This window comes from Octopus sinensis, linkage group LG6 (assembly GCF_006345805.1).
Source record: "Octopus sinensis linkage group LG6, ASM634580v1, whole genome shotgun sequence".
Taxonomy (NCBI): Eukaryota; Metazoa; Mollusca; class Cephalopoda; order Octopoda; family Octopodidae; genus Octopus; species Octopus sinensis.
Genome location: NC_043002.1, coordinates 2,987,717 through 3,012,716, shown reverse-complemented (window position 1 = coordinate 3,012,716; position 25,000 = coordinate 2,987,717). Strand labels below are relative to the sequence as shown.

Genomic DNA, 25,000 nt, shown 5'->3' with positions numbered 1-25,000 from the left:
TTTTTTACCTGTAAACTCCTGACATTTGTGTAGATATATTCCTCAGCAGAATTCTTGTGATGCACAAAATGTCTTATGTGGTTTCATTACATATCTCTAGGTTCTGACTTCAAAGCTCAATGATAAATGACTATACATGTATGTTGAAAACTTGTGCTGGTGGTGGGTGAGCTAACCCTGCAAAGTTTGCCCTATGTCAATGTTAAAAACAATTTGTTCTGTAGAAGAATTTTAAGTGATTTGCAAAAATATTGGTTGTAAGATTTTTTTCTTTTTAACTGATTTTAACAAGAGTTAAATAAATCCATAATTTTTTTTCTTTTCATTTAGACGGTGAACAAGATGTGAAATCTGAAGAGGGTGAGAATAAAGACGGCAAAGGAGAAATGTCAGCCCAGAAGCGCTCGTTTCCTTGGAATGGTGAAAATGGTCGTCCATCAAACAAAAAAAAGAAAGCTCATGGTCCTACCCTTCCCAAGAATGCATTAATGCAACTCAATGAAATTAAACCGGGTTTGGAATTTCAATTAATGGGTCAAACTGGACCCGTTCATGCTCCGACATTTAACATGAAAGTGGAGGTGAATGGCGAAATCTTTGAAGGAGCCGGTCCAACCAAAAAGAAAGCCAAACTTCAGGCTGCTGAGAAAGCTCTGAGATCTTTTGTTCAGTTCCGTAATGCATCCGAAGCTTACCAGGCGATGGGCAAAAAAGTGAATTCGTTAGATTTTACATCAGATACGGCAGATATCGGTACTTTTATCAATGATTTTGAAGACAAAATTGAAGGGGAGAATAACGAAGTAGCACAAGGGGTTTCCAAAGCCAATGGCTCGCATACAAACCAGAAAGCTACATTAACACCCCAGCCTGCAGGTAAAAACCCTGTGATGATTTTGAACGAGTTAAGGCCAGGCTCAAAGTATGAATTTGTTTCTGAATCAGGTGAGAGCCATACGAAAACATTTGTGATGCAGATTACAGTGGATGGCATTGATTTTGAAGGTACTGGCCGCAATAAGAAGCAAGCAAAAGCAAGGGCTGCCCAGGCTGCCCTTGCACAGGTTTTCAATATGCAACTTTTCCCACCTGGTAAGTACCTTGATGAGTCATCTCTTTTCATTCTTGTTTATGACTGACAACTCGACTTAATGATCTTCTCGATTTCCCTTTAATATCTTTTCAACTACATTTGTTGATGATCATAAGAACTTCTAATGTAAAGACTTGATATTTCAAATGTTAGTTTATGTTGTAGCTATTAACCCTTTCACCGGTATCTACATGTGTGTGTGTATGTGTGTACGCACAAACTCACTCACCACACACACACACACACACACACAACACACCACACACACACGCACAGGTGTGTCCATATACACACACATACACACCTACACTATATATGCACATATATAATCATATATATATATATATATATATATATTGATGTGTATATATATATATATACTTAAATGTATAAATATGTTGGTATGTGTATATATTTGTTAATACATCTATAATATTAGTGTTTGTATATATGTATTTTTTTTTGTGTGTGTGTGTGTGTGTATATATATATTTGTGTGTATATATATATATACACACACGTATATATAATATACATGTTTGTATTATATATAATGTAGATATATGTACACGCCTTTCTGATTATATGCATATATATATATATATATATAAGTAGATGTGCATTTGTGTATGTATAACTGTATTATAATATATTGTTTGTGTTTGTTATGCCTGCTCCCTTGTGTATATTTAGGTATATATATATATATATATATATATAAGTAGATGTGCATTTGTGTATGTATAACTGTATTATAATATATTGTTTGTGTTTGTTATGCCTGCTCCCTTGTGTATATTTAGGTATATGTATATCAAGATAACACAAGTGTGTGTGTGTGATATAATTTGTGTGTGTGTGTGTGCAGGGAATGGCATTGAGTATTTTGGTGACCTTTTGCTTGCTCTTGAGGTCACGATGCTCCTGTATTGCTGAGTTTACCATCCTTGTTGGCATTGGATATCTTGCCCTGAATTATCCCAGGGTCATTCCAGCAGGGTGGGAGAGGGTCTGTGAGGTGTTGTGCAATCACCGGCACGGCAACCATCTGATGCCTAGTTGAGTTGGAGGGTGTCACAGTGTGCCTGGAAGCAGTGGACATGAACCCAGATGAAACCAACTGCTGGTGCAATGACCTTATGCTTGGGCATTGCAGGCATTTTACATGGGCAATGGTCAGTGATGGTCTTCCTCGGTTACGAGTGGACAGCCATCATCAATCCATAGAAGTGAAGCCAAATGATATGTGCGAGTGCTTAGTCTTTGTCAGGTGGAGCTCACCATGGGTGGTTTCTCTGACTGTGATGACCTGTCCAACCCATGTCAGCATGGTCGGTAAATTAAGTACCAGTTACGCACTGGGGTCGATGTAATCGACTTAACCCGTTTGTCTGTCCTTTCTGTGTTTAGCTCCTTGTGGGTAGTAAAGAAATATATATGTGTATAGATGTGTACATATGGATATGGGCTTTGTATGTAGGTATGGATATAGGTATGTATGCATGGCTATATAGATAAGTATATATATGTATGTACAGAATGCATATATATATATTTGTGTATGTGCATAAGTATATAGCAACATGTGTGTGTGTATGTATATATATATATATATATATATATATATATATAGACACATAAATGTATATGTATTTGTGAGTGTGTGTGTGTGTATATGTTTGTGTATACATATATTTGTTAGTATATATATTGATTTGTGTATGTCTATATATATATATATATATATATATCGTTGCTATTATGCTAAAGTGTCATTAGTCCAAAACGTAGCTTTTTCAGAAAAGGAAAAAATAGTTTCACCATTCCATAGCAAAACCATTCTACTACACTTTGACAGTTTTTGATATCTTGGCATCTGAAGCAGCAGGAGATACGATAGTTTGACCAAAAGGACCGGCTATTGCAACCAAAAATAAGTATTGAAAAAGAAAAAAAAAATGCATTTGGCCAAATTTGGACACACCACACTCTAACATAATAGCAACGGTGTGTGTGTGTATTGATAAATTTCTGTGATTGTGTATGTGTGTTTAAATAAAGATGTGTATGTATAGACATATGTAACCAAGCGTGTTTGTATATGTGCATGTGTGTGTGTATATATATACATATATATGTACACACACACACACACAAATGCATAGTTGTGTTTGTATATATATGTGTGCACAGTTATATATGAATGCATATATAGTATCCACACACACACACACACACACTTATTCCCAAGCTTTCTGACTTTGCCATTCCTTTTTGACTTCTTTCTTTCCCGTGTCAATCCATGATCGTTGTTTGTTTTCAATGTTGTTACTTTGGAAATTCCGATCCAGTTTCGGTGCCATGTTGATGCTGAAAAGGAATGAAGTCAGGTGTTCTCTTAGACTGCAGTCAGAAAGTTGCAAATTTCTTTTTTTTATTTTTTTCCCCCCTCCTTTCCTATTTTTTTCTCTTATGTTTCAGTTCTGTTGGTATCATTACCGATGGAAGGGTTAAAGTCATTTATTGTTTTTTTTTCTTTTTTGTCATTAGTCTTTTAAATCATTATTCATAAACCTCTAAGGATTAGTTTAAAATTTAGTGACTTAGCCATACTGAATACCTTAACTGTCGTGCTTTTATATGTAAACCTGTTTAAAAAAAGAAAAGAAAAGAGAACGTCTGCACCCAATGTAATCTTAATTTACTTCCTCTTCTGACGAAATCACGACAGATTCTCTGATTAAATGGACAGAGTGTTATTTCTTATGAAATGTTGAAGTGGCAAAATGTTGGAAGAGCAACTTGTCAAAGGAGAGTCTTTTTGGACTCGAATGTTTGGTCCTTTGGCATGAAGTTCTTTCACCATTATGTCACTTTGCCATTTCACAGAATATAACTTGAAAAACTGACCGAGTGAAGGTACCGACACACCCATACACACCGAAAGATTCAGTATCATGTTGTTAGTTGTACTGATGATGAGGTACCTGTCTGCTGGTCAGTGGCAATAATCTGTGGAGTGGCAAAGTGAGGGAATGGTGTCAAGACATCCTGCTGCTATTGTGAGAACCACAGTGCACTGTATGAGCTTGTGTTTATATACCATTTCGACACTTTGCTTGTCTTTATATATATAACATTGCTTTATTTCTTTTTTTTTTTTTTATTTTTTTTGCTATTCTCCAGAGAATGAGCAATCCCGGAATTGATTGGTCCTCAGAAACAAGCTGGGAACATAAAAAAGTCTGACCAGCTAATCCTCCGGGGCTTTTTCTGTGATACTAGCTTTTGCAGGTCAGCTCTGATGGATATTTCACTTCCAAATAAGCTGATTTATTATCACATTTCAGTTCTAGGAACACTTGTGCAGGTACTCCACACATTTCTGATAATGCTACCTTTTTGTGAAGAAAAAAAAAAACAAACAAACTTACTCATTTTCCCCCACAACTCATAACCACTTTGCCAACTCTAATTTATGATAGGGGAAAAATGGGTGGTGGAAAAACCCACATACATACACATATATATATATGTATATGTATATATATATGCATATATATGTATACATGCACACATTTGTGTATAGAAAGAAGCCAGAGGAAGGAATTACTCAATCTAAACAAATAGTAATATATTATTTATTAGAAGCTGAAACTTCACAAATTGTTACTTCTGAGTTTCACCTTGCCAGTAGAATTGTTCCAAGATTGGCAAGGTGAAACTTGGAGGAACACCTTGTGAAACTTCATTTTCTAATAAATAATATATTTAGAAAACCTGAAAGTTGGTCTTTCTGAATATCTTCAAATCTAGGTGCTGCCATTTGTTTTTTCCATTAACCAAGTTTACTTGTCTTTCTTTCTAAACCTTGTTCTCTTGTTTTTATGTTTCATGTTTTTTTTTTTCCCTTTTGTTTTATTTCCTGTCTTAGGAGGGAGAGAGAGGGAGAGGAGAATGGAGGTGTTTTTCTGTCTTTTTTTTAAATGTCTTTGCAGAAATGAGTAAATTCCATGTAGTGTGGGTGGAAATCAAAGTTCCTTACCTGCCTTCCTGGTTATTATGGAATATCTAAGAATTCAACTGTTGTAAAACCCCAACAGGTGATGACTAATCTGGAAATCTCTTGTACGAGATTCATAGTTTTCACTAATAACACAAAAAATTCTTCCCCGTAGAAGCTTGATTCTCTTTGGCATAATTGCAGAGGAAGTTGTCAAAGATCAAAATATTTGAAGTGAAGATTATTTTCTCAAACTTTAATTCCAATCCTCCGTCCACGGAAATGAACCAAGTCTCTGCTTTATTGTGACACCACCAACCAGTGATCAGAACCTTTTTCAAGGGCTTTGCTTGAATTCTGGGCAAATACACCTCATTTACCCCTCAATCTTTTCTCATGTCCAATGAATTTATATTCGGCAAAGGCCAGGGATAGGTTTGGTGTTCTGTTACCCGTTTAATCCTTTTGATTATATAAAACCACTTCATTTAATTCCATAGAAATACTTTGATAGGTTTAGATTCTGAATAACAATGGTAATAATAATAATAATAATAACTATTGAAGTATGAAGACTGACTATGACCATAGAGGACCAAAGAGTGCAAGGCCATTCCCTAGGACTGCAGAGTTGATATGAAAGAAATTAAAATAAAAAAAAAAAATAATGGTACCGAGACAGAGAACTGAGGAGACTGTCGAAGACCAAGACAGCAATTATTCCCTGTAGCAATTGGTGCACGTGGCACAACACCCAAAAATGCTACCTCAAAGATCGAAAGAGATGGGAATTGAGGCTCTTGTTGTTGACCTGCGGCACCTTCCTCTCTATTCTGCAAGAATCTTAAGGAAGATTCTTGAGATTTGAGGAGACTTGTCACCAAACTTCAAGATAGAATACCTGCTAACTATATTAGCATGCACCAGAATAATAATAATAATGATAATGATGATGTTGTTGTTGATGTCATTTAACTAAATTTCCTCAAATTCTTTCTTTGTTTTGTAATTGAAACCCTTAGGCAGTGGGTTTTAATGAAAATCTGGTGACAGACTGGTAGAGTAATTAACCTGTAATTAACGGAACGATGGTGTCCTCTCATTTCTTCAGTGAGCATTTTTACTCTAAACCCGGCTCCCCCCCCCACTTCCACACTCGCAGCTCTTAATCCGTTTTAGTTTTTATCAACACCAAACGTTGCAAACATCCTCACTTCTCCAAGCTTCCCCTTTTTACTGTTTACATTACAAATAGGAATTTACTCTTCTGCCTCCATTTGATTGATGCTGGCACAAAAACCTCTTTCACATTTACTCGGGGTTCAAACTCAAACTAGCTCGCTCGCTCTCTCTCTCTCTCTCTCTCTCTCTCTCTCTGTCATGACTCACATATACTCCCTCTCTCATTCTCTTTGTCTCCACTATACCTCTCTCCCTCTTCTCATTCCCCCTCACTCTTTCTCCTTCCCTTACCTCCCGCTGTCTCTCTCTCTCTCTCCACAACACCTATTTATATATAGCAACTCTTGCCACCACTCTCCCTCCCACCTTTGCTGTTCTCCCTCTCCCCCACTATTGCTATCTCTCTCCACCTCCTTCCTTACTACCATCTTCACTCCTCCCTCTTGTTATCTCTCTCCCCTCCCTACTACCCTCAATGGTACCCCCCACTGTCATCCCACCACCTCTCTCCTCCCCTCTTGCCATATCTTTTCTCCTCTCTCTCTCCCTCTCCTCTACATCTTTATTCTCCCTTCTATCTTGTATTTAACAATTTTCTATTTCATTCTCCTAACCCCCTCCATCTCTCCCTCCCCTCTGTCATAAATTTGAATCATTTAAAAATAAAACGTCTCTTTTTTCCCCCACTTTTGAAAATGTTTTAATGTTTTGAATAATAATTTTTTGTGAATAATTTCAGAGAATGTGTGTTACAATTACAGCTAATTATTACCTTGTTTAATGTGCAAACACACACACACACACACACACATGCCAGTTTTATGTTTTTATTTACAGTTGTACCGTAGCACACATACACGGATCTCTCTATCTATCTATAGGTAGATATGTATAAATATATATATATGTGTGTGTGCATAGCTTGTAAGGCTATTTGAAACCAAAATGCTGTGTACACAGACAAACACACGCACATGAATTTCAAAGTAACTTGGTCTGTTTCTGGTAAAGTTCTCTTCTGTATTTACCGTTTTCTTCATGGATAAAAAAAGACTGTCTTTAATTTGCCTCCTGCAGTATCGAGTTTCTTATTTGATGATTCATAAATAATTTCATTATTTTCGGATTCTTCTTTTACAAATGAACGACGAATGTTGTAATGTTTGTAGAATTTTTGTTTCGTTTTATATATTTCATCTTGTGTGATAACCTGATGCATCTCCTACCATTGTCTTCATGGAGTTCTACAGGTTCTGCTGATCAAAAATATTCCAATGATGATCCACTCTGTTCCTTTTCAGCCATTTGTCCATTCTAATTTAAAAGGGGTTTGTTATTTGAGGGAAATTTGGGTGCTATTTCTAGCAGGTTTAGTGACTCTGTAGTTTCTTTCTTTTTTTCTAAACTGATGATTACTACTTGGTGTTGTTTTGGGATTAACTGTGACCATGCTGGGGCATAAGTACAAACCCTACCTGACTTTCACACACACACACACCTGCACGACAGGCTTCCAGCCAGTTTCTAACGAGTCATCTGTCGATGTCAGGTTGTGGTCTTGGATGTTTGCATTTGGTGCTACACACTCAACCTGGAATCAGCAGGTGATTGCAGAGAGAATTCCTTAACTACACAGCTCAATGGCTGCAGGTGATGTGCACATATTGGTGTGGAATGTCAGTGTGTGTGTGTGTGTGTGTGTTAAAGAACTCCTATTTCCCAAACCATCTGGTTTTGCATCCAGTCTGACTGTATGGCACCTTGGGCAAGTATCTTCTTTTACAACTCGAGCCAACCAAAGTCTTGTGAATGGATTTAATAGAAAGTGACACACACACACGTAAATATATATATCTGTGTCTCCCTTTCACATGATAGCTGTAGACGAGTGTCACTGTCATACGAGTGGTTCCAGTTTCCTATTTTCAATGAAAACATATTCTGCCACGGGGGAAATATGGCTTGTAAACAGGGTTTAATGACTAGAAGGCATTTGTGCGTGCTATGTTCCCCCAACCGTTCTCTTCAATGACTTCCCAGAGAGATGTTCATGAGCCCCTTGTGGGTGCCATCAGCACCAGAGGAAAGAATGTTACAAATTTTTGGGGTTTATTGATGACGTTAATTGATTGGTGGGTCGGGAAGGAGAATTGATTGGTCGAGCTTCCAAGTTGGGGTGGGTGGGAATTCAGGGCTGCAAACACCAAACTCTTGATAAATGCCAATGGTACTATCTGAACCAATATCCATGTACATGGACAGAGCCTAGAGATAGGGCAGCAATTCAAATGCCTGGTGGTAATGATGATAGTTTCCAATTTTAGCACAAGGCCAGCAAGTTTGAGGGTAGGGCTAAGTCAATGGCATTGACTCCAGTGCTCAGCTGGTATGTATTTCATTGACCCCCAAAAGAATGAAAGGCAAAGTCGACCTCAGCAGAATTTGAACTCAGAACATTAGGATGGACAAAATGTTAAGTATTTTGCCTGCCATCCTAACAATTCTACCAACTTGCTGCCATTCCTGGTGAAGAATCAAGGTGTGAAACCCTTAGTAGAATGGCACAGACAGAAAGACAGTGGTTATATGAAGAACTCCAGTTAGTACGGAGAGGCAGGAGTATCATCATGGGACACGTACTCAGATTCCTGCATCCACTGGCACTCTCTCTCTCTCTCTCTCTCTCTCTCTCTCTCTTCCTCTCCCTCTGGCGCAAGGACTCTGGCTGCAGACATTAAGAGGATGATGCAAACACTGCAAATAAGCCGTTTATTGCAGCACTTTGGCACATCTTGTCCCTAGACTAGATCAGAGATGATAAGGTTCCTCAAATTATCCAACGTTGGCTGTTGTGAAGAGTTTCTCTTAACAGGATAAGAAAGAGAAAGCTGAGGTGGTAGGGTCACATAACAAGATCCTGTGGTCTTGCAGAAATAATTCTTCAAGGAACCATGGAAAGAGAACTGAAGTGGACAGAGGATAGGATGGGTGGATAATATTAAGGAATGGGCAGCTCTGACATGCTACCATATCAGGGACAGAAAGCTGGTGTACAATATGCTACAATGGTCTACCTGTGGCTACATTGCAAGTTGAGGATCTGTGTCAAGGTGTGTGTGTGTTTGCAAGATTTTGAGAAGGAATTCAGATTGGAGCTAAAATTTCTGGACTCTCACTTGTTTTGTTTGGAAACAAAAAAAGAGATGTGGCAGCTCCACTGATGCAGGAGAAAACATTTCTTTCTAATTCTAAACAAAAAATCCTAAATGAAGATAATTCTTTTACCATATCTTTGAATTAGTCAACAAACTTCCTTGTTTCTTGGCTGATGCCTCCCCTTGTTCTGCTATCACACAATTTTAGTTAAACTCATTCAATCAAAAATGAAATAAAATATTATTATTATTCTTATTATTTGGGATGGTGAGCCGGCAGAATGGTTACTGCCTCAGGCAAAATGCTGAGCCACATTTCATCCATGCTTGCTTTTACCTTTCATCTTCTCTGGGGTCAATAAAGTACCTGTTAAGTACTAGAATTCATGTAATTGACTACTCCCTTCCCACAAATATACTGGCCTTGTGCCAAAATTTGAAATAGTCATCATCATTATTATTACTAAGGGTTGGGGTTTGTGGTTAATGCATTTTCATAAAGTTTATTTTTAATTATAGAAAATAGTATAAAAGATTGTGTTGGTAAGAAAGTGTAAAGATGTTTGCACTGGTGACTTTGTAACTCTTTTTTTTTCTTCTTTGGTATTGAGTTTGTATTTAAATTGTGATGCATAAAATTAGTTTTAAACGGGGAAAACTGAATTAATTTTATGTTGTTTGAAAGTATTGGCTTTGTGTGTCCATTATTTTGTACCACTTCTTTACTCTTTGACACAAACCTGATATTCTCAAATGATTTGGAACATTTGTCTGACATTCCATTTAATGTGTTATTAATGACTTTTATTTAGTAATTTAAATAAGTTAGTTTTAACTTAATAAGTCAGTTTAATAATAGAAGGAAGGAAAAGCTGGTAATTATCCATTGTTGATGTAATTATAAAGCAAAAGTGATATTGCATTTTTCTAGGCCAGGATCAAAGGCGCCAGAAATATGGTATATCTGCAAGTCTTTTGGTAGTCAAAAAAAAAAAAGGATTATATGCTGTAGCTGTTTGTTGTAGTTGTAAACTAGTTTAGATTTATTAACAAAATTCTTGGCTTCATTTCTGTTATTTCCAAAACCTTATTACAATATTTTGAAATTTTTCTTTATAATGGATATATATATATATATATATTTGTGGTGGCACTCTGTCGGCTATGATGACGAGGGCTCCAGTTGATCCGCTCAGTGGAACAGCCTGGTCGTGAAATTAATGTGCAAGTGGCTGAGCACTCCACAGACACATGTACCCATAATGTAGTTCTTAGGGGAGATTCAGCGTGACGAGTGTGGCAAGGCTGGCCCTTTGAAATACAGGTACAACAGAAATAGGAAGAAAGAGTGAGAGAAAAGTTGTGGTGAAAGAGTGCAGACCCCCCTCCCCTTCATGGGGCTTTAGGTGTTTTCGCTCAGTAAACAGTCACAACAGCCAGTCTGGGAACCAAAACCATGATCCTACGAGTCTGCTGCCTTAACCACTGAAGCACTGTGCCTCCACACACACACACACACACTATATATATATGTGTGTGTGTGTATGTATAATTGATACACAATACTAGTAAAGTATTGATTATACATAATTTCTGTTTTTGTAAATTGCCCCCCCCCCCTCCACATTTCTGCTTATTTATGCGAGAGATTTTTAGTGTTTCTCTGCAAATATTAATGTTCCAATGGAGGCTTTTTTGAATTTTCTGAAGTTTAGAGTTGTGGTCTGTTAAATTTCATGGTTTTTAAATTCTTACTATAATCATTTATTGAGGTATATTTGAATGCTTATAATATTTAGAACAGATTAATGGGATTCATTTAGTTTTCATTGCAAATTGGTTTTAAATCTTTAGAAATTGGACACAAAAAGTAAACTGTTCCGAATGTTACATTTTAACCTGATTGGTTGATGAAATAAATTCCCTGGCATCCCTTATTTCAGATCTTGACGAAGAAATCTGGAGTAAATAAGAGTCAACAGGAGACAAGATTTCTGGATTTAAGTCTGGTTCCTCTCTGTTGATGTTGTCGCAGAAACCATTTGGAAATTTAAAAAAAAAACACAATTTTAAAATTTCTTCATGAAATACTCCTGGGACAGGTTCTGAATCTGTTGCTAAATCTTCCTTGATCCTAATGCCTTTGGATTATAGGATAAAAGCTAGTGTGACAGCAAAATCCAACTTAAAGTTCCAACTGTCTGTACATCCAGAGGAGCAGCTAAATCTTCTAAACCTGTGGAGGATGTTTTCTGTTACCATGGGAACTACTTTCCAGTTGATTTATTGTTTTGAATAAGAAGGGGAATGAAACAGCATGGAATTAACAAATTGGAAGTGGTTACTTGTGTTGGAATATTTTGGCAATGAGAAGAGTTCTCTTCACATGGATTAATAACAATAATACCAAGAGATGAAATGGAAAACCTACTTTTACTAAACCAAATTCTTCTTTACAAAAGGATTTTATTATTCTGTGCATTTCTCTATCTTGGTCTCGTTGACTGATCCATTTGAAAGGATATAAACTAACAAAGTGGCTCCATTTGGCCAATTTCAGTTTTGAAATTTCCTCCAATGAAGAGAGAAATCATAGTATTTACTACATGGCATCGGAATTCCATTTCCCTTTCACACACACACACACACACACACACACACACACACACATACCCAAAAAAGAAAGACTGGGGGAAAAACAAGCACACAAACCCATCTCTCGAGATAATACCTCACATTTACTCATCAGTGAATTGATTGGTTGTTAGGGACGATGACAGGGAATCTCCTATAATCAACATCTTCCCATTTGCACCTGTCAAACAGGTGCTTCACTAATGGAATGTTATGTTTTATTTATTTATTTATTTATCCTCTTAGAAAAAAAACAAGAACAAAAACTTTTGCAAGATAAGCACAAAACACTCAAATTTGTGCTTAGACTGTCCAATTTGCAACAAACACTGCTTAATTAAAAATGACTTATTTATAAACTTAATTATGTGGGGGACGGAGGGGGAACATCACCACCGCCAACAACAACAACAGCAACAGAACTTGGGGTAAAAATATTTCGGCCAACTTTAGACTATTTAATTACATTTGATAATTATTGTGTGGGTGGGAGTAATTAAAATAAACGAATAAATATAATTCTGCTGATGCCTGTTAAAATTCCTAACGAATTCCTAAAAAAAAAAAAAAAATCTAACTTCAAGATTCTTGGAGATGTACAACAGGAATATTTACAATAAAACCATATTTGATTTTGATTAAACCATTTAGTTCTCTCTTTTTTTTTTTTTTTCTCTTCCCCCCCCCCCCCCAACGAAAACTTTCAGAATTTTTATTCTTCTCTCCATTTCTCAGTATTTTCTCTGAAACGTATTGATAAGAATTAAGAAGTTGTTGGTGATAATCAATAATATTATTTCTTACTCACCATTGAGGGAATAAGACTGAATAGCTTTCCAAATTCAGGGGCCACATTGGATGGGGAGACACAAGAGGCATAGGCAAACCCCCCCCCCCCCACATCACTGGAATCTTTTGATTTCTGCAATTGCAAGGGTTCTCTGTTGTAGGATTCCTCAGTCTGTTATCTTTTATCTTCTACTTGTTTCACTCAGTTGATGTGGTCATGCTGGGGCACTATCTTAAAAGATTTTTAGTTGAACGAATTGACCCCAGCTCTCTTTCTTTTTTAAAGCCTCGTACTGTCAGTTTTGTTTTGGTCAACTAAGTTATGGGGATGTAAACACTCCAATACTGGCTATAAATTGGTGGTGGGGGTCAAATGTGCATTAACACACACACACAATACACAACGGGCTTTTTTCAGCTTCTGTCTACCAAATGCACTCACAAGGCTGTTGTTGGCCCAAGGCTATAGTAGAAGACACTTGCCCAAAGTGGTATTGAAACCGGGACCATATGGTTGGGAAGCAAGCTTTTTACCACTCAACCACACCCACACCTAACTTTCTTACCCACAGGGCCATGTTACATCTGATTATATTTAACTCCCTGGCAAATACCAAACGTGATATCAAGTTCTCTAAGTGTGTTTATCTAATGCTGCCAATAGGTTTTGGTACTATTTTTTTTTTTTTTTACAAAAAATGGCAAAAAGTTGGTTTCTACATGGGATACTTTGCCAAAATATGGCAAAATACTGGGCTTACTGACATTTACTTATTATATACTAAGAAAAATAGCTCTGGTAGAATTGGGCATTTTTTCTTTTATAATTAAGAAAAATAGCCATAACTGTTAGCTCTCTCTCTTTCTCTCTCTCTCTCTCTTTTTTTTTTCTCTCTCTCTCTCTTTTTCGCTCTCTCTCTCTCACACACAGTGTTTGGGGGTTATAATTTATTTTCAAAATGCTTTTAGAGTGTTTTTATTACCAAGTACCTCCCCCATCACCCCATCACCTTTATTTCACTTGAAGTTAATGTTATTAGTTTTCCAGTTTATCTTCAGAATTTGTCAATTAATTTATGGAGCAATTAATTTGTTTATCGGACACACGAAATATAGATGTCAGCAATTTCAGTTAAGGAATATTGTTTACCTGTCTGAGATGAGTTTCTTGGCATTTTCCCACTTAAAGAACACACCAGATTCTCTTCTCATTCACACTCTCTCTCCCTCTTTCTGTCTATTGTCTGTCTGCCTGCCTGTTCTAGTACACACACACACACACTCATTCTTTCTCTCTCTCTCTCTCTCACATACACTCATTCTTTCTCGCGCGCACACACACACTCTCATTCTTTCCCACATGCACACACTCTCTCTCTCTCATACACACACACAGTTCCTTTCTTTCATTCTGTGTCTCTCTCTAGCACACACACACAGTCTGTCTGTCTGTCTTGCACTAAATAACATTTCGCTGTGCTGAAGCCAGTTCTACAATGGATGAGTTCCCCATCTGTTTATTCAGCTGAATCTCAGCCAAGCTATCCAACAGAATCTGAAACCAATTTTTGTGGAACTGATTAGCCAGAAACTCTTTATAGTTTAACCTACGTCTTGTCAGCGTTGGTAATGCATTCACAAAGAAATTAACAGCAGAACAATGCTTTGAAAATTAATTACTCTGGTTTAATAATACTTTTTCTTAAGATCTGTAATAATATAGAATTCCTTGAGGTGTCTGTCTAACTTTTTTACCTTTCGGTAGGAATTTATTCTTTTCAGAGTATCTTCGGGAATAGTTTTGCATTGGATTTCTTCTGTATTTCTATCTTGGAGACGTTGCTAGTTCTTACATGGGAAAGTTTTCATTGTTTGATTCGCCATCATCATCATCGTTTAACGTCCGCTTTTCATGCTAGCATGGGTTGGACGATTTGACTGAGGTCTGGCGAACCAGATTCCAATCTGATCTGGCAGAGTTTCTACAGTTGGATGCCCTTCCTAACGCCAACCACTCCGAGAGTGCAGTGGGTGCTTCTACGTGCCACTGGCACAAGGGCCAGTCAGGTGGTACTGGCAACAGCCACACTCAAATGGTGCTTTTTATGTTTGATTATTGTTCATTTTACCATTCCTACTTTTTCTCATTTGGTGATGGAGTTTCAGTTGTTAGAGCATATTGTCTGTGGTAGGGGAGATTCCAAACCATTTACTTTGAATGCTTTGCTTTAAAATCTGGTTGGATGTTGCTTGTTGAAAGAATGGTATTTCTGTGTGAGAGAATGGAATTTAAAAAATCTGAGATGATCAGATCATCTTTTTACTTGTTTCAGTTATTAAACTGTGGCCATACTGGGGGAATGCCTCGAAGAATTTTAGTCCAACAAATTGACTGCAGTACTTTTTTTAAAGCCTGGTACCTATTCCGTTGATCTCTTTCGTTGAACCACTAAGTTATATGAATGTAAAATTGCCAACACTGGTTAGGTGTGTATGTATGTGTGTGTGTGTGGTGTGTGTGTGTGTGTGTGTGTGTGTGTGTGTGTATATTAGGAAAAGCATCCAGCCCTAGAAACCATGCCAAGACAGACAATGGAGCCTAGTGTGGTCGCTAGCTTGCTAGCTTCTGTCAAAGTGTCCATCCAACCCATGCCAGCATGGAAAACGGATGTTAAATGATGACCACCATCATCATATATTTATATATATGAGGCAAAGTGGCTGTGTTTCTTTCGAGTGTTGGGCCTCACAGAGGCAATGATTAACACTTTTGGCATTATGTCCTGCTTGAGACGATCCATGAAGCCAAGTAATATTGCAGTCGTGGCAGATACCAGTGTCACACAAACTAGCACCCATGCTGGTGTCACGTAAATGCACCCTGGTATCATGCAAATGGCACCCGTGCCGGTGGTACATAAACGCACCCATTACACTCTTGGAGTGGTTGGCATTAGGAAGGGCATCCATTTGTAGAAAACCCCGCCAAATCAGACTGGAGCCTGGTGCAGGCTTCCAGCTGTGCCAGCCTGGTTGAACTGATCAACTTATGCCAGCATGGAAGATAGATGTTAAATGATGATGATACACACACCTTACCACACACACACACACCTTACCACACACACACACCTTACCACACACACACACACCTTACCACACAGCCATGCTTTTGCACAAAGATTTTGATTGGTCAAAAGAGTTTGCCCATGGAAACTTAGGTTCCACTCCTCAGCTTTGGGTGGTGCAATTTGCGATATTTGGTGGGTTTTGCAATGTGTTTGTGAATTTTATTTGGAATGGCAAGGATTATATTCTTATTCAGGATTCTCCATTTGTCATGGAGCTTTTGGCTTCTTAGACACATCAGTTAATTGCTTCTATAAATGGTAAAAGAAAGAAATGGAAATCTGTTTGTTTGGCACCACTATCTTCATTTCCCACGCTTACAATCATTTTATTGTTTTCTGTCTCAAGATGTTGTACTGATCTCAAATATCCGACTGAAATAAGATCCCGATTTCCCCCTCCCCCCTTATTTCAAGGAAAATTCTTTTATCATCACCACCATCATGACCATCACTTAATAATATCTGTTTTCCATGTTGGTATGGGTTGTGGGTGGTTTGACAGTTGCTGGCCAAGCTTCTGTTGTCCGTTTTGGCAAGGGTTCTACAGCTGGGTGCTCTTGCTAATGCCACCCGCTTTACAATGTGTACTGGCCCCTTTTTTACATGGCACTGTGTAATGATATTGAACTGGCCTTAATGCTTAATCAATATTGTTGTTGTTAAGTCACATGTCATTTCTTAACGATCCCTCATCAAAATCAGCCAAACTTGTAAAATTGTATAAAATTGTACCATTTTATATTGCATTTTATATTGCAGAGGGAGGCACAGTTCCCTGTGTCTTTTTTTTTTTTGTTTGTTAAATATGATTGATGGTTCTTTGTGGGAGATTTAGTTTTTTTGTTTTAATGAGGTTGAGCGACCAGATGAAAGCTCTCTTAATTAGATCAATTAGAACCTTCCACTGAATCGAGTGGGTTTTTTTTTTTTTTTTAGTTTCTTTAGCTGTGGTTATAAGGCTTTAGATATGTGTTTCAGATTTTAAAGATGGGCAGGTACTGGATGGTGGAAGAAGGTTTAGCTACTGTGTTTAATCACTTGACATTACACAACCCACCTTTTCAACCATTTGGTTCCTGGTTCAGTCCCACTCCATGGCACTTTAGGCAAGTGTCTTCTTCTACAGATTGAGACTAATCAAAGTTTTAAGATTTAATATTGTCAGTTTATTCAGTATTTGGAAATGTTTCTGTTATAAATTTATCCCTTCCCCCAAATATCGACATTATTCATAATAATAATAATAATAATAACAATAATAACAATGGTTTCAAATTTTGTCACCAGGGCAGCAATTTTGGGGGGAGGGGATGATTACATTGACCCCAGTGTTTCACTGGTACTTAGTTTATTGACCCTGAAAGGATGAAAGGCAAAGTTGACTTAGGCAGAATTTGAACTCAGAACATAAAGATGGACACATTGCTGCTAAGCATTTTGCCTGGCATGCTAACAGTTCTGCCAGCTTGCTGCCTTAATAATAATAATAATAATAATAATAATGTTATTTGGTGACCTTACCGGTACTGGTGCAACATAAAAAGCATTCAGGCCACACTGTAAAGTGGTTGGCATTTGGAAGGGCATCCAGCTGTAAAAACCATGCCCAAAACTGACCTCACCTGTGTTTGTGCCATGTAAAAAGCACTGTCCACTGTGCTGGGTGGTTGGTGTTAGGAAGGGCATCCAGCCATAAAAACCATATCAAAGCAGACAGAGAAGTCTGGTGCAGTCTTCTGCCAGGCCAGTTCCTGTCAAACCATCCAACCCAGGCCAGTATGGAAGGCGGATGTTAAATGATGATGAGGATAATAATGTGATAACAATATAATTCTTACATTATTTACATTTGACGGATATTTGTCCTCATTTTGTTTGTTATTAACACAACATTTCGGCTGATATACCCTCCAGCCTTCATCAGGTGTCTTGGAGAAATTTCAAACCTGGGTTCTCATTCCTAAGGTATTTTTCAATGTTGTTATTATTATTATTATTCAGGTCAATGCCTGGAATCGAACTCGGAATCTTGGGGTTAGTTGCCTGTGCTCTTAACCACTATGCCATATACCCGTGGGTGTAGTGGTTAAGAGCGCCGGCTACTAACCCCAAGATTCCGAGTTCAATTCCAGGCAGTGACCTGAATAATAATAATAATAACATTGAAAAATACCTTAGGAATGAGAACCCAGGTTTGAAATTTCTCCAAGACACCTGATGAAGGCTGGAGGGTATATCAGCCGAAATGTTGTGTTAATAACAAACAAAATGAGGACAAATATCCGTCAAATGTAAATAATTCCTCATCTCTTAAATATAGAACTGTAATATAATTCTTTCTACAGCAGGTACAAGGCCTGAACGGGGCTTGGTTGATTGCATCCACTCCAGTACTTGACCAATACTTAACTTTTTTGACCTAAAAAGGATGAAAGGCAAAGTTAATCTTGGCAGCATTTGAACTAAGAACATAATCACACAAAGATGGTCGAAATACTGTTTGACATTTTGTCTGGTATGCTAATCACTCTACCAGCTTTCCTCAATAATAATAATCCTTTCTACTGGAAGCACAAGGCCTCAAATTTGGGGGCAGGGATAAATTTAATTACATTGATCCCCAGTGTATAACTGGTACTTAATTTATCGATCTCGAAAGGATGATAGGTAAAGTTGACCTTAGTGGAATTTGAACTCAGAACAGAGCAGTAGACAATACTGCTAAGCATTTTGCCTGGCATGCTAACAATTCTGCCAGCTCACCCCCTTAATAATAATAATAATAATAATAATAATAATTCTACTATAGGCACAAGACCTGAAATTTTGGAGGAGGGGACAAATTGATTACATTAATCCCCAGTGCTTGACTGGTACTTATTGGCCCCTAAAGGATGAAAGGCAAAGTCAGCCTCAGTGGGAGTTGAACTCAGAATGTAAGGACAGACAAAATACCATTGAGCATTTTCCCCAGTGTGCTAATGATCCTGCCTGCTCACCACCTTAATAATAATAATAACGATAATAATAATGATAATAACAATAATGCTTAAAGAACCTCCGTGATTCTTCACTTAGGGGCGGGGTGGGGGTTGGAGTTATTCTAAAGCTTTTTGTTGCTCAAATAGTTAAAAGCAGAACACCTGGAACCACATGTGGCCCATATGGCCCATGTGACCAAACTACCCAGGTTTACATGTTCATATTTCATTTAAATTCTTAATATTTGTGGCAGTTCATTAGTTCAGTCACATGGTTTTGGTGGCCCCAGGTTTGACCAATGCCTCGCCAGTGAATATTTGCTTAGCAGAAACTGTGTAGAAGCTTCCTGTACCTGTGTGTGTGTGTGTGTGTGTGTGTGTGTGGTACATCATTTGGGTGGATATGTTCTATGTCAATATATATATATATATATATATATATATATATATATATATGCAGGGGTGGCTGTGTGGTAAGAAGCTTGCTTCTCAGCTACATTGTTCTAGGTTCAGTCCCACTGCGTGGCACCTTGGGCAAGTGTCTTCTAATATAACCTCGGGCCGACCAACGCCTTGTGAGTGGATTTGGTTGATGGAAACTGAAAGAAGCCCGTCGTATATATATATATATATATATATATATATATATATATATATATATATATATATATATATATACTGTATTTGTGTGTTTGTGTTTGTCCCCACCACCATCACTTGACAACCGGTGTTGGTGTGTTTATGTAGCGTTTCAGCAAAAGTGACTGATAGAATAAGTACTAGGCTCACAGAGAATAAAGGCAGTGCTCCAGCATGGTTGCAGTCAAATGACTGAAACAAATAAAAGAATATGTGTAGTGTTTGTTTGTTGCTCCCAGTACCCTACAACTGGTCTTGGTTTGTTTACATCCTTGTAACCTAGTCGTTTGACGAAAAAGGTATAGAATACGTATGGAGACTTAAAAGGGAAAATAAATACGAAGATTGATTTGGTTGCTGCAGTGATTGGAACAAAAGAAGATGAAAGACAAAAAAAAGAAAGATATTTATGAAATCCTTTATTTCTCTTCTTTCTGTGATGTTCTAAACCTTTGCAATGCTTGATGTGAAATTTAATGATCTTCACATTTAGTGATTGTTTTTATTTGAATGCAGCAAATATATATGTATGTTTGTATGTGTGTGTGTACACTCACACACACATTTGTATATGTATATATAAAATGGTATAAGTTGAACATGTAGTGCTCTTTGAGACCATGTTTCACTTTTTGATCTAGAAGAGTGGGCCTCATGGAGGCGAGGTGTCTGAGTTCCTTTTGTGCGTTGGGCCTCATGGAGGCAAAGTGGCCAAGCTCCTTTCAAGTCTTGGGCCTCACAGAGAAGGTGACCAAGACCTTTGGCATTATGTCGTGCTTAAGAAGACCCATCAGGCCAAGCAAAATTGCAGTCATGGCAGATAGCGGTGTCATGCAAATGGCACCCGTGCTGGTGGCACGTAAAAGTACTCATTACATTCTTGGAATGGTTGGCATCAGGAAGAGCATCCAGCCGTAGAAAACCATGCCAAATTGGACTGGATCCTGGTTGCAACCTTCTAGTGTGCCAGCCCAGTCAAACTGTCCAACCCATGCCAGCATGGACAATGGACGTTAAATGATAATGAGGACAATTTGGACAATGGCAGTGAAGGTTGTGAGGGTTTGGGGGAGGGCGGATAAATAAAAGAACAGAAAGTCATTTCCAAACTTTTCAGCTGAAATTGAATCCTGTGAGACTGAAAAGCCATTGCATATTTTGTTGGTTCTGATTCCAGTGTTCCATCAAGAACGGTGAAGAAGAATCATGGCACAAGTTGGAAAGGAAGGCTGAAACCGGCTTCTTAAATGGCCCTGTATTGTGTATATGAGAAAAATATTGTGTGTGTGTGTGTTGTAGGTATATGCAGGCTTGTATGATTAAGAAGGTTGCTTCCCAATTGCACAGTGTCAGGTTCAGTCCCACTGTGTGGCACCTTGAACAAGTGTCTTCTTTAGCTTTGGGCTGACGAAAACCATGTATGTGGAAACTGAAAGAAGCCCCCTACACACACATACTCACACAGATATTGAACAGTGAGAATGAGTGCTCAACACTGCATTGGTGGATAAATATTATTTGCTGGTTACCAAGATTACCAATGGTTTCATGTAAAGCAGGATCTCTACAATCTTTCAAGGCCTGTATCATGGGAACATTGGTACTTGTCTCCATTTTGTATTCTCATCCAAAATGGAGATGAATATCAACGTTCCCATGTGGCAGGCTTGAAAATTGTAAAGAGACCCCTCTTTGCATGAAAGCATTGGCAGCCTTGCTGGCCTCCAAATAAAGTGTGTGTATATGTGAGAGATCCTGTTTCTCTGTGAACATTTGTGCTTCTATGAAAATCTGCAACCTATGGGCAGTGATGTAGTCACTTGTGCCAATAAATCATCCACTTGCATTGCGCCTTTTGAAGCTGTGTTGAATAAGAGGTCCCTCTCTTGAAAAAAAGCAAAAAAAAAAAAAAAAAAAAGAACAGGTAAGGCTTAGTGACTGGAAAGGCATCCAGACGTAAAACTATTCTCCACTCATATATTCACCTAAAAACGAATAAGCCTAATTAAAATAACAACTCAGTTTATGCGGCAGAATTGAAGGAATTTTACTTTTTTACTTGGAATGAATAGTTGTGAGAGAGAAGAGATTCCACAACAGATTTTTTGTAAGAAGTTCCAGGTGTTTTCGGAAACCAGTCTATCTTTTGTGTACCTTTCTTTTACTTGTTTCATTCCTTTGAATGTGGCCATGCTGGGGCACCGCTTTGAAGAATATTTAGTCTTTTTTTAAATCTTGGTACTTATTTTATTGGTCTCTTTTGCCACGTGGCTAAGTTATGAGGATATAAACCCACCAACTCTGGTTGTCAAGTGGTGGTGGGGGGACAAAGAAACATATGCACATGCAGGAAGGGATTCTTTCAGTTTCCATCTACCAAATGCATTGACAAGGTTTTTGCCTGAGACTACAGTAAAGGCAGTTATGTTCAAACCAGCCAGATCAGGCCTCTCACACCTACCCTACAATGTCATTCTAAAAATAATGATTGAAACATTGAAGCTATGAGATAAAACAAGATTCTAAACAATGTGAATAAATAAGGGATTACATTTGATAGAATGACCTAAAATGCTAGAGTTAAAGAATGGGAAGTCACTTCACCCTTTCTTTACCCCATTTCTGTTGAGATGCTCTGTGTTTCTTTCAATCAATTTTAAATATAACAAAGAATTTAGTAAAACAACTTAATTATCATGAAGCTATTGTTAGGAACATAAATTGTGACTAAGATTTGGTGGACGATTTTTAATTCAGAACTTATGAAAACAAGACATTTGTACTCAGAGACAGAGCCGGTTTCAGCCGGGTTGGTAATGAAAGGGTTAATCTTTTTTATTCTGTTTGAATACTTCGCATGCTGGAATCTGGTTTCAAGTTATAAAGTCTCTTCATTTCATTTTATTCACAAAAGATTGAAGAATAATTTTTCTATCATCATCATCATTTAATGTTTGCTTTCCATGCTAGCATGAGTTGGACGATTGACTGAGGTCTGGCGAACCAGATGGCTGCACCAGACTCCAATCTGATCTGGCAGAGTTTCTACAGCTGGATGCCCTTCTTAATGCCAACCACTCCGAGAGTGTAGTGGGTGCTTTTATGCAAAGATAAATCCATCAATTTTTAACTCCATCTCACCCACCTGTATCAGTTAGTTTGTGCTGCTTCTCCAGTTTAATATTTTTGTAGATGTTGTTGTCATTGGTTTTCTTTCACATTGGTTTCTGCATAACATAATGTCAACTAGTTTGTTTTCTTCTCTTGATGACTTCTTCCTGTGTGCGTGTATGTATGTAGGCAGGTTTTAGTTCAGCCCTAGGTCAGCCCTTATCAAACAGGTCTGTCATCAGCAATGTTCCATCTGTGACTATCCCCATTTTGTATGTTTAGGGACCACATCCTACAGTTTTATTTTACTTTAAGTTAGTAGGATGTGAGAGTTGAAGGAACTTGACTGTTATTTCTAGCAAGTTGAGTGACCATGTACAGTTCCTTGTTGGCTTGGTGTGTGCAAGTCTGGGTGATGTATACAGGTGTAGATATGGTCAGATAAGATTCACAGCCACGGTGTCTTTGTGTTGTCACAGCTACAAGGCCCTTCCTCTATCTCGACAGCCATAAAGTGCTCCCCGTGCCTTAGGCAAGTATTTCTGGCATGGTCTCAATTTAATCCAAATCTTGTGGGTGAAATCAGGTTGATGGAAATTCTATGGAAGCTTGCCAGATCTTTTTAATTAAGTGTCACTCCTCTTACTCTTCACTATGAGTGTGTGTGTGTGTATGTGTGTGTGTGTGTCTTTATATAATATACGTTTGTGTATGAATAGAAATTTTACTTTGCACACAAGTTTTATGGTTCAGTGATATAAAAATCTGCAGTTAAGGCTATCACAATTATTTTAGATCAGTGTGTCACAAACTATTTTAATCATCAGTGCTTTCCTTTTAGCACTTTCTCAATGCCCCTCCCCTCGGCTTCTGCAAGATTAAACACACTTTTTCTGCCGAAAGACCAGTTACCAGGAAATGATTATTTTATACATCAGTCATAGCATCACCAGAATATGGAATGTCAATGTTGGTAGATCATCATCATCATTGTCATTTAACGCCTGTTGTCCATGCTGACATGGGCTGGATAGTTTGACCGGAGGTGGCCATCTGGAGGGCTGCACCATGCCCCAGTCGTCTGTTTTGGCATGGTTTCTGTGGCTGGAGGATCTTTTGAGTGCCAACCACTTACAAGGGTACTGGGTGCTTTTAATGTGGCACCAGCATGGGTGCTGTTAGATATATGTTTGTTTACTTTGTTACATTTCAAAGTTTATTCTTTTTGTTAGCCAGCAGATTTTTTTTTTTAATATAAAATCTAAAATAATTTTGAAAGTTAATTAAAAAAAAAAAGGAAACAAAGAAAAAAGAAAGTACAGCTGCATCTATTGTCTCTCTCTACCCCCTCCAGTGCCCATATAAAGTCACCTCTTCTACGTCAGGGGTTGGGAGCACCCGCTTTGGGAAATCCTATTTGTTCAATAATAATAATGATTTCAAATTTTGGCACAAGGCCAGCAATTTTGGGGGCGGGGCTAAGTCGATTACATCCCCACCCCCGCCCAGCTGGTACTTATTTTATCAATGCTGAAAGAATGAAAGACAAAGGTGACCTCAGTGGAATTTGAACTTTGAATGTGAAAACGGAGAAAATACTGCTAAGCATTTTGCCTGGCATGCTAACCATTCTACCAGCCCACTGCCTTAATAACAACAACAACAGCAATCGTTATAATGGTGATGATTTAATACACTTAGACATGAATGTGTAATTGTTGTAAAATGTTAAGTTGTGAATCATTTCTGCCAGTTGTTTTGTATGGGTTTCAGGGGATTGATAAAGGATTGATTCTTGTCAATACGAGTAACAAATAAGCAAACCTTTAATTAGTTTAATGATGGTTGTATGAGTAATTAATGTTTAATTGTGACAAGGATTTCTTGTGGTTATTTCTCTTGCTAACAGATGAATAATATTTTAAGGGCAGCATAACATTATTAAAATCTTACCAGACCCCAGTTATGGTCCCACCAAAATAAAAGAAGGAAGTTGGAAGTGACTACAACAGATACCCCAGGGATTTTAGCAGGGTTTACATTGACAGAAGCTGATCAGGTATCATTAGAGGATATAGCAGTAAATGGAATTAATTATAGTTGATTTGACAAACAGCCTTTGCTGCTGTTTTTGGTATTGGCAAATCCTAAACACAATTGGCTGTTTTCCCTCCTAGCTATTAAAGGACGCACAAGCTGTCTGTCTGTCTGTCTCACACACACACAGGAACTTCCACGTACCAAATACTATCACAAGGTTTTGGTCAGCCCGATGTTATAGC

The 25,000-nt window shown here is 37.9% G+C and overlaps 1 protein-coding gene across 7 annotated transcripts in view; it reads left to right on the top strand.

The window, feature by feature from the left end:
* Nucleotides 1–25,000, top strand: part of LOC115212739 (double-stranded RNA-specific editase 1) — a 114,415-nt gene that overhangs the window by 71,433 nt on the left and 17,982 nt on the right. For all 7 annotated transcript variants that reach the window (XM_029781393.2, XM_029781389.2, XM_029781392.2 and 4 more), the window contains one exon: nucleotides 331–1,092. In XM_029781393.2, coding sequence (XP_029637253.1) covers nucleotides 331–1,092 — 762 coding nt within the window. The remainder of the gene's footprint in view (nucleotides 1–330; nucleotides 1,093–25,000) is intronic.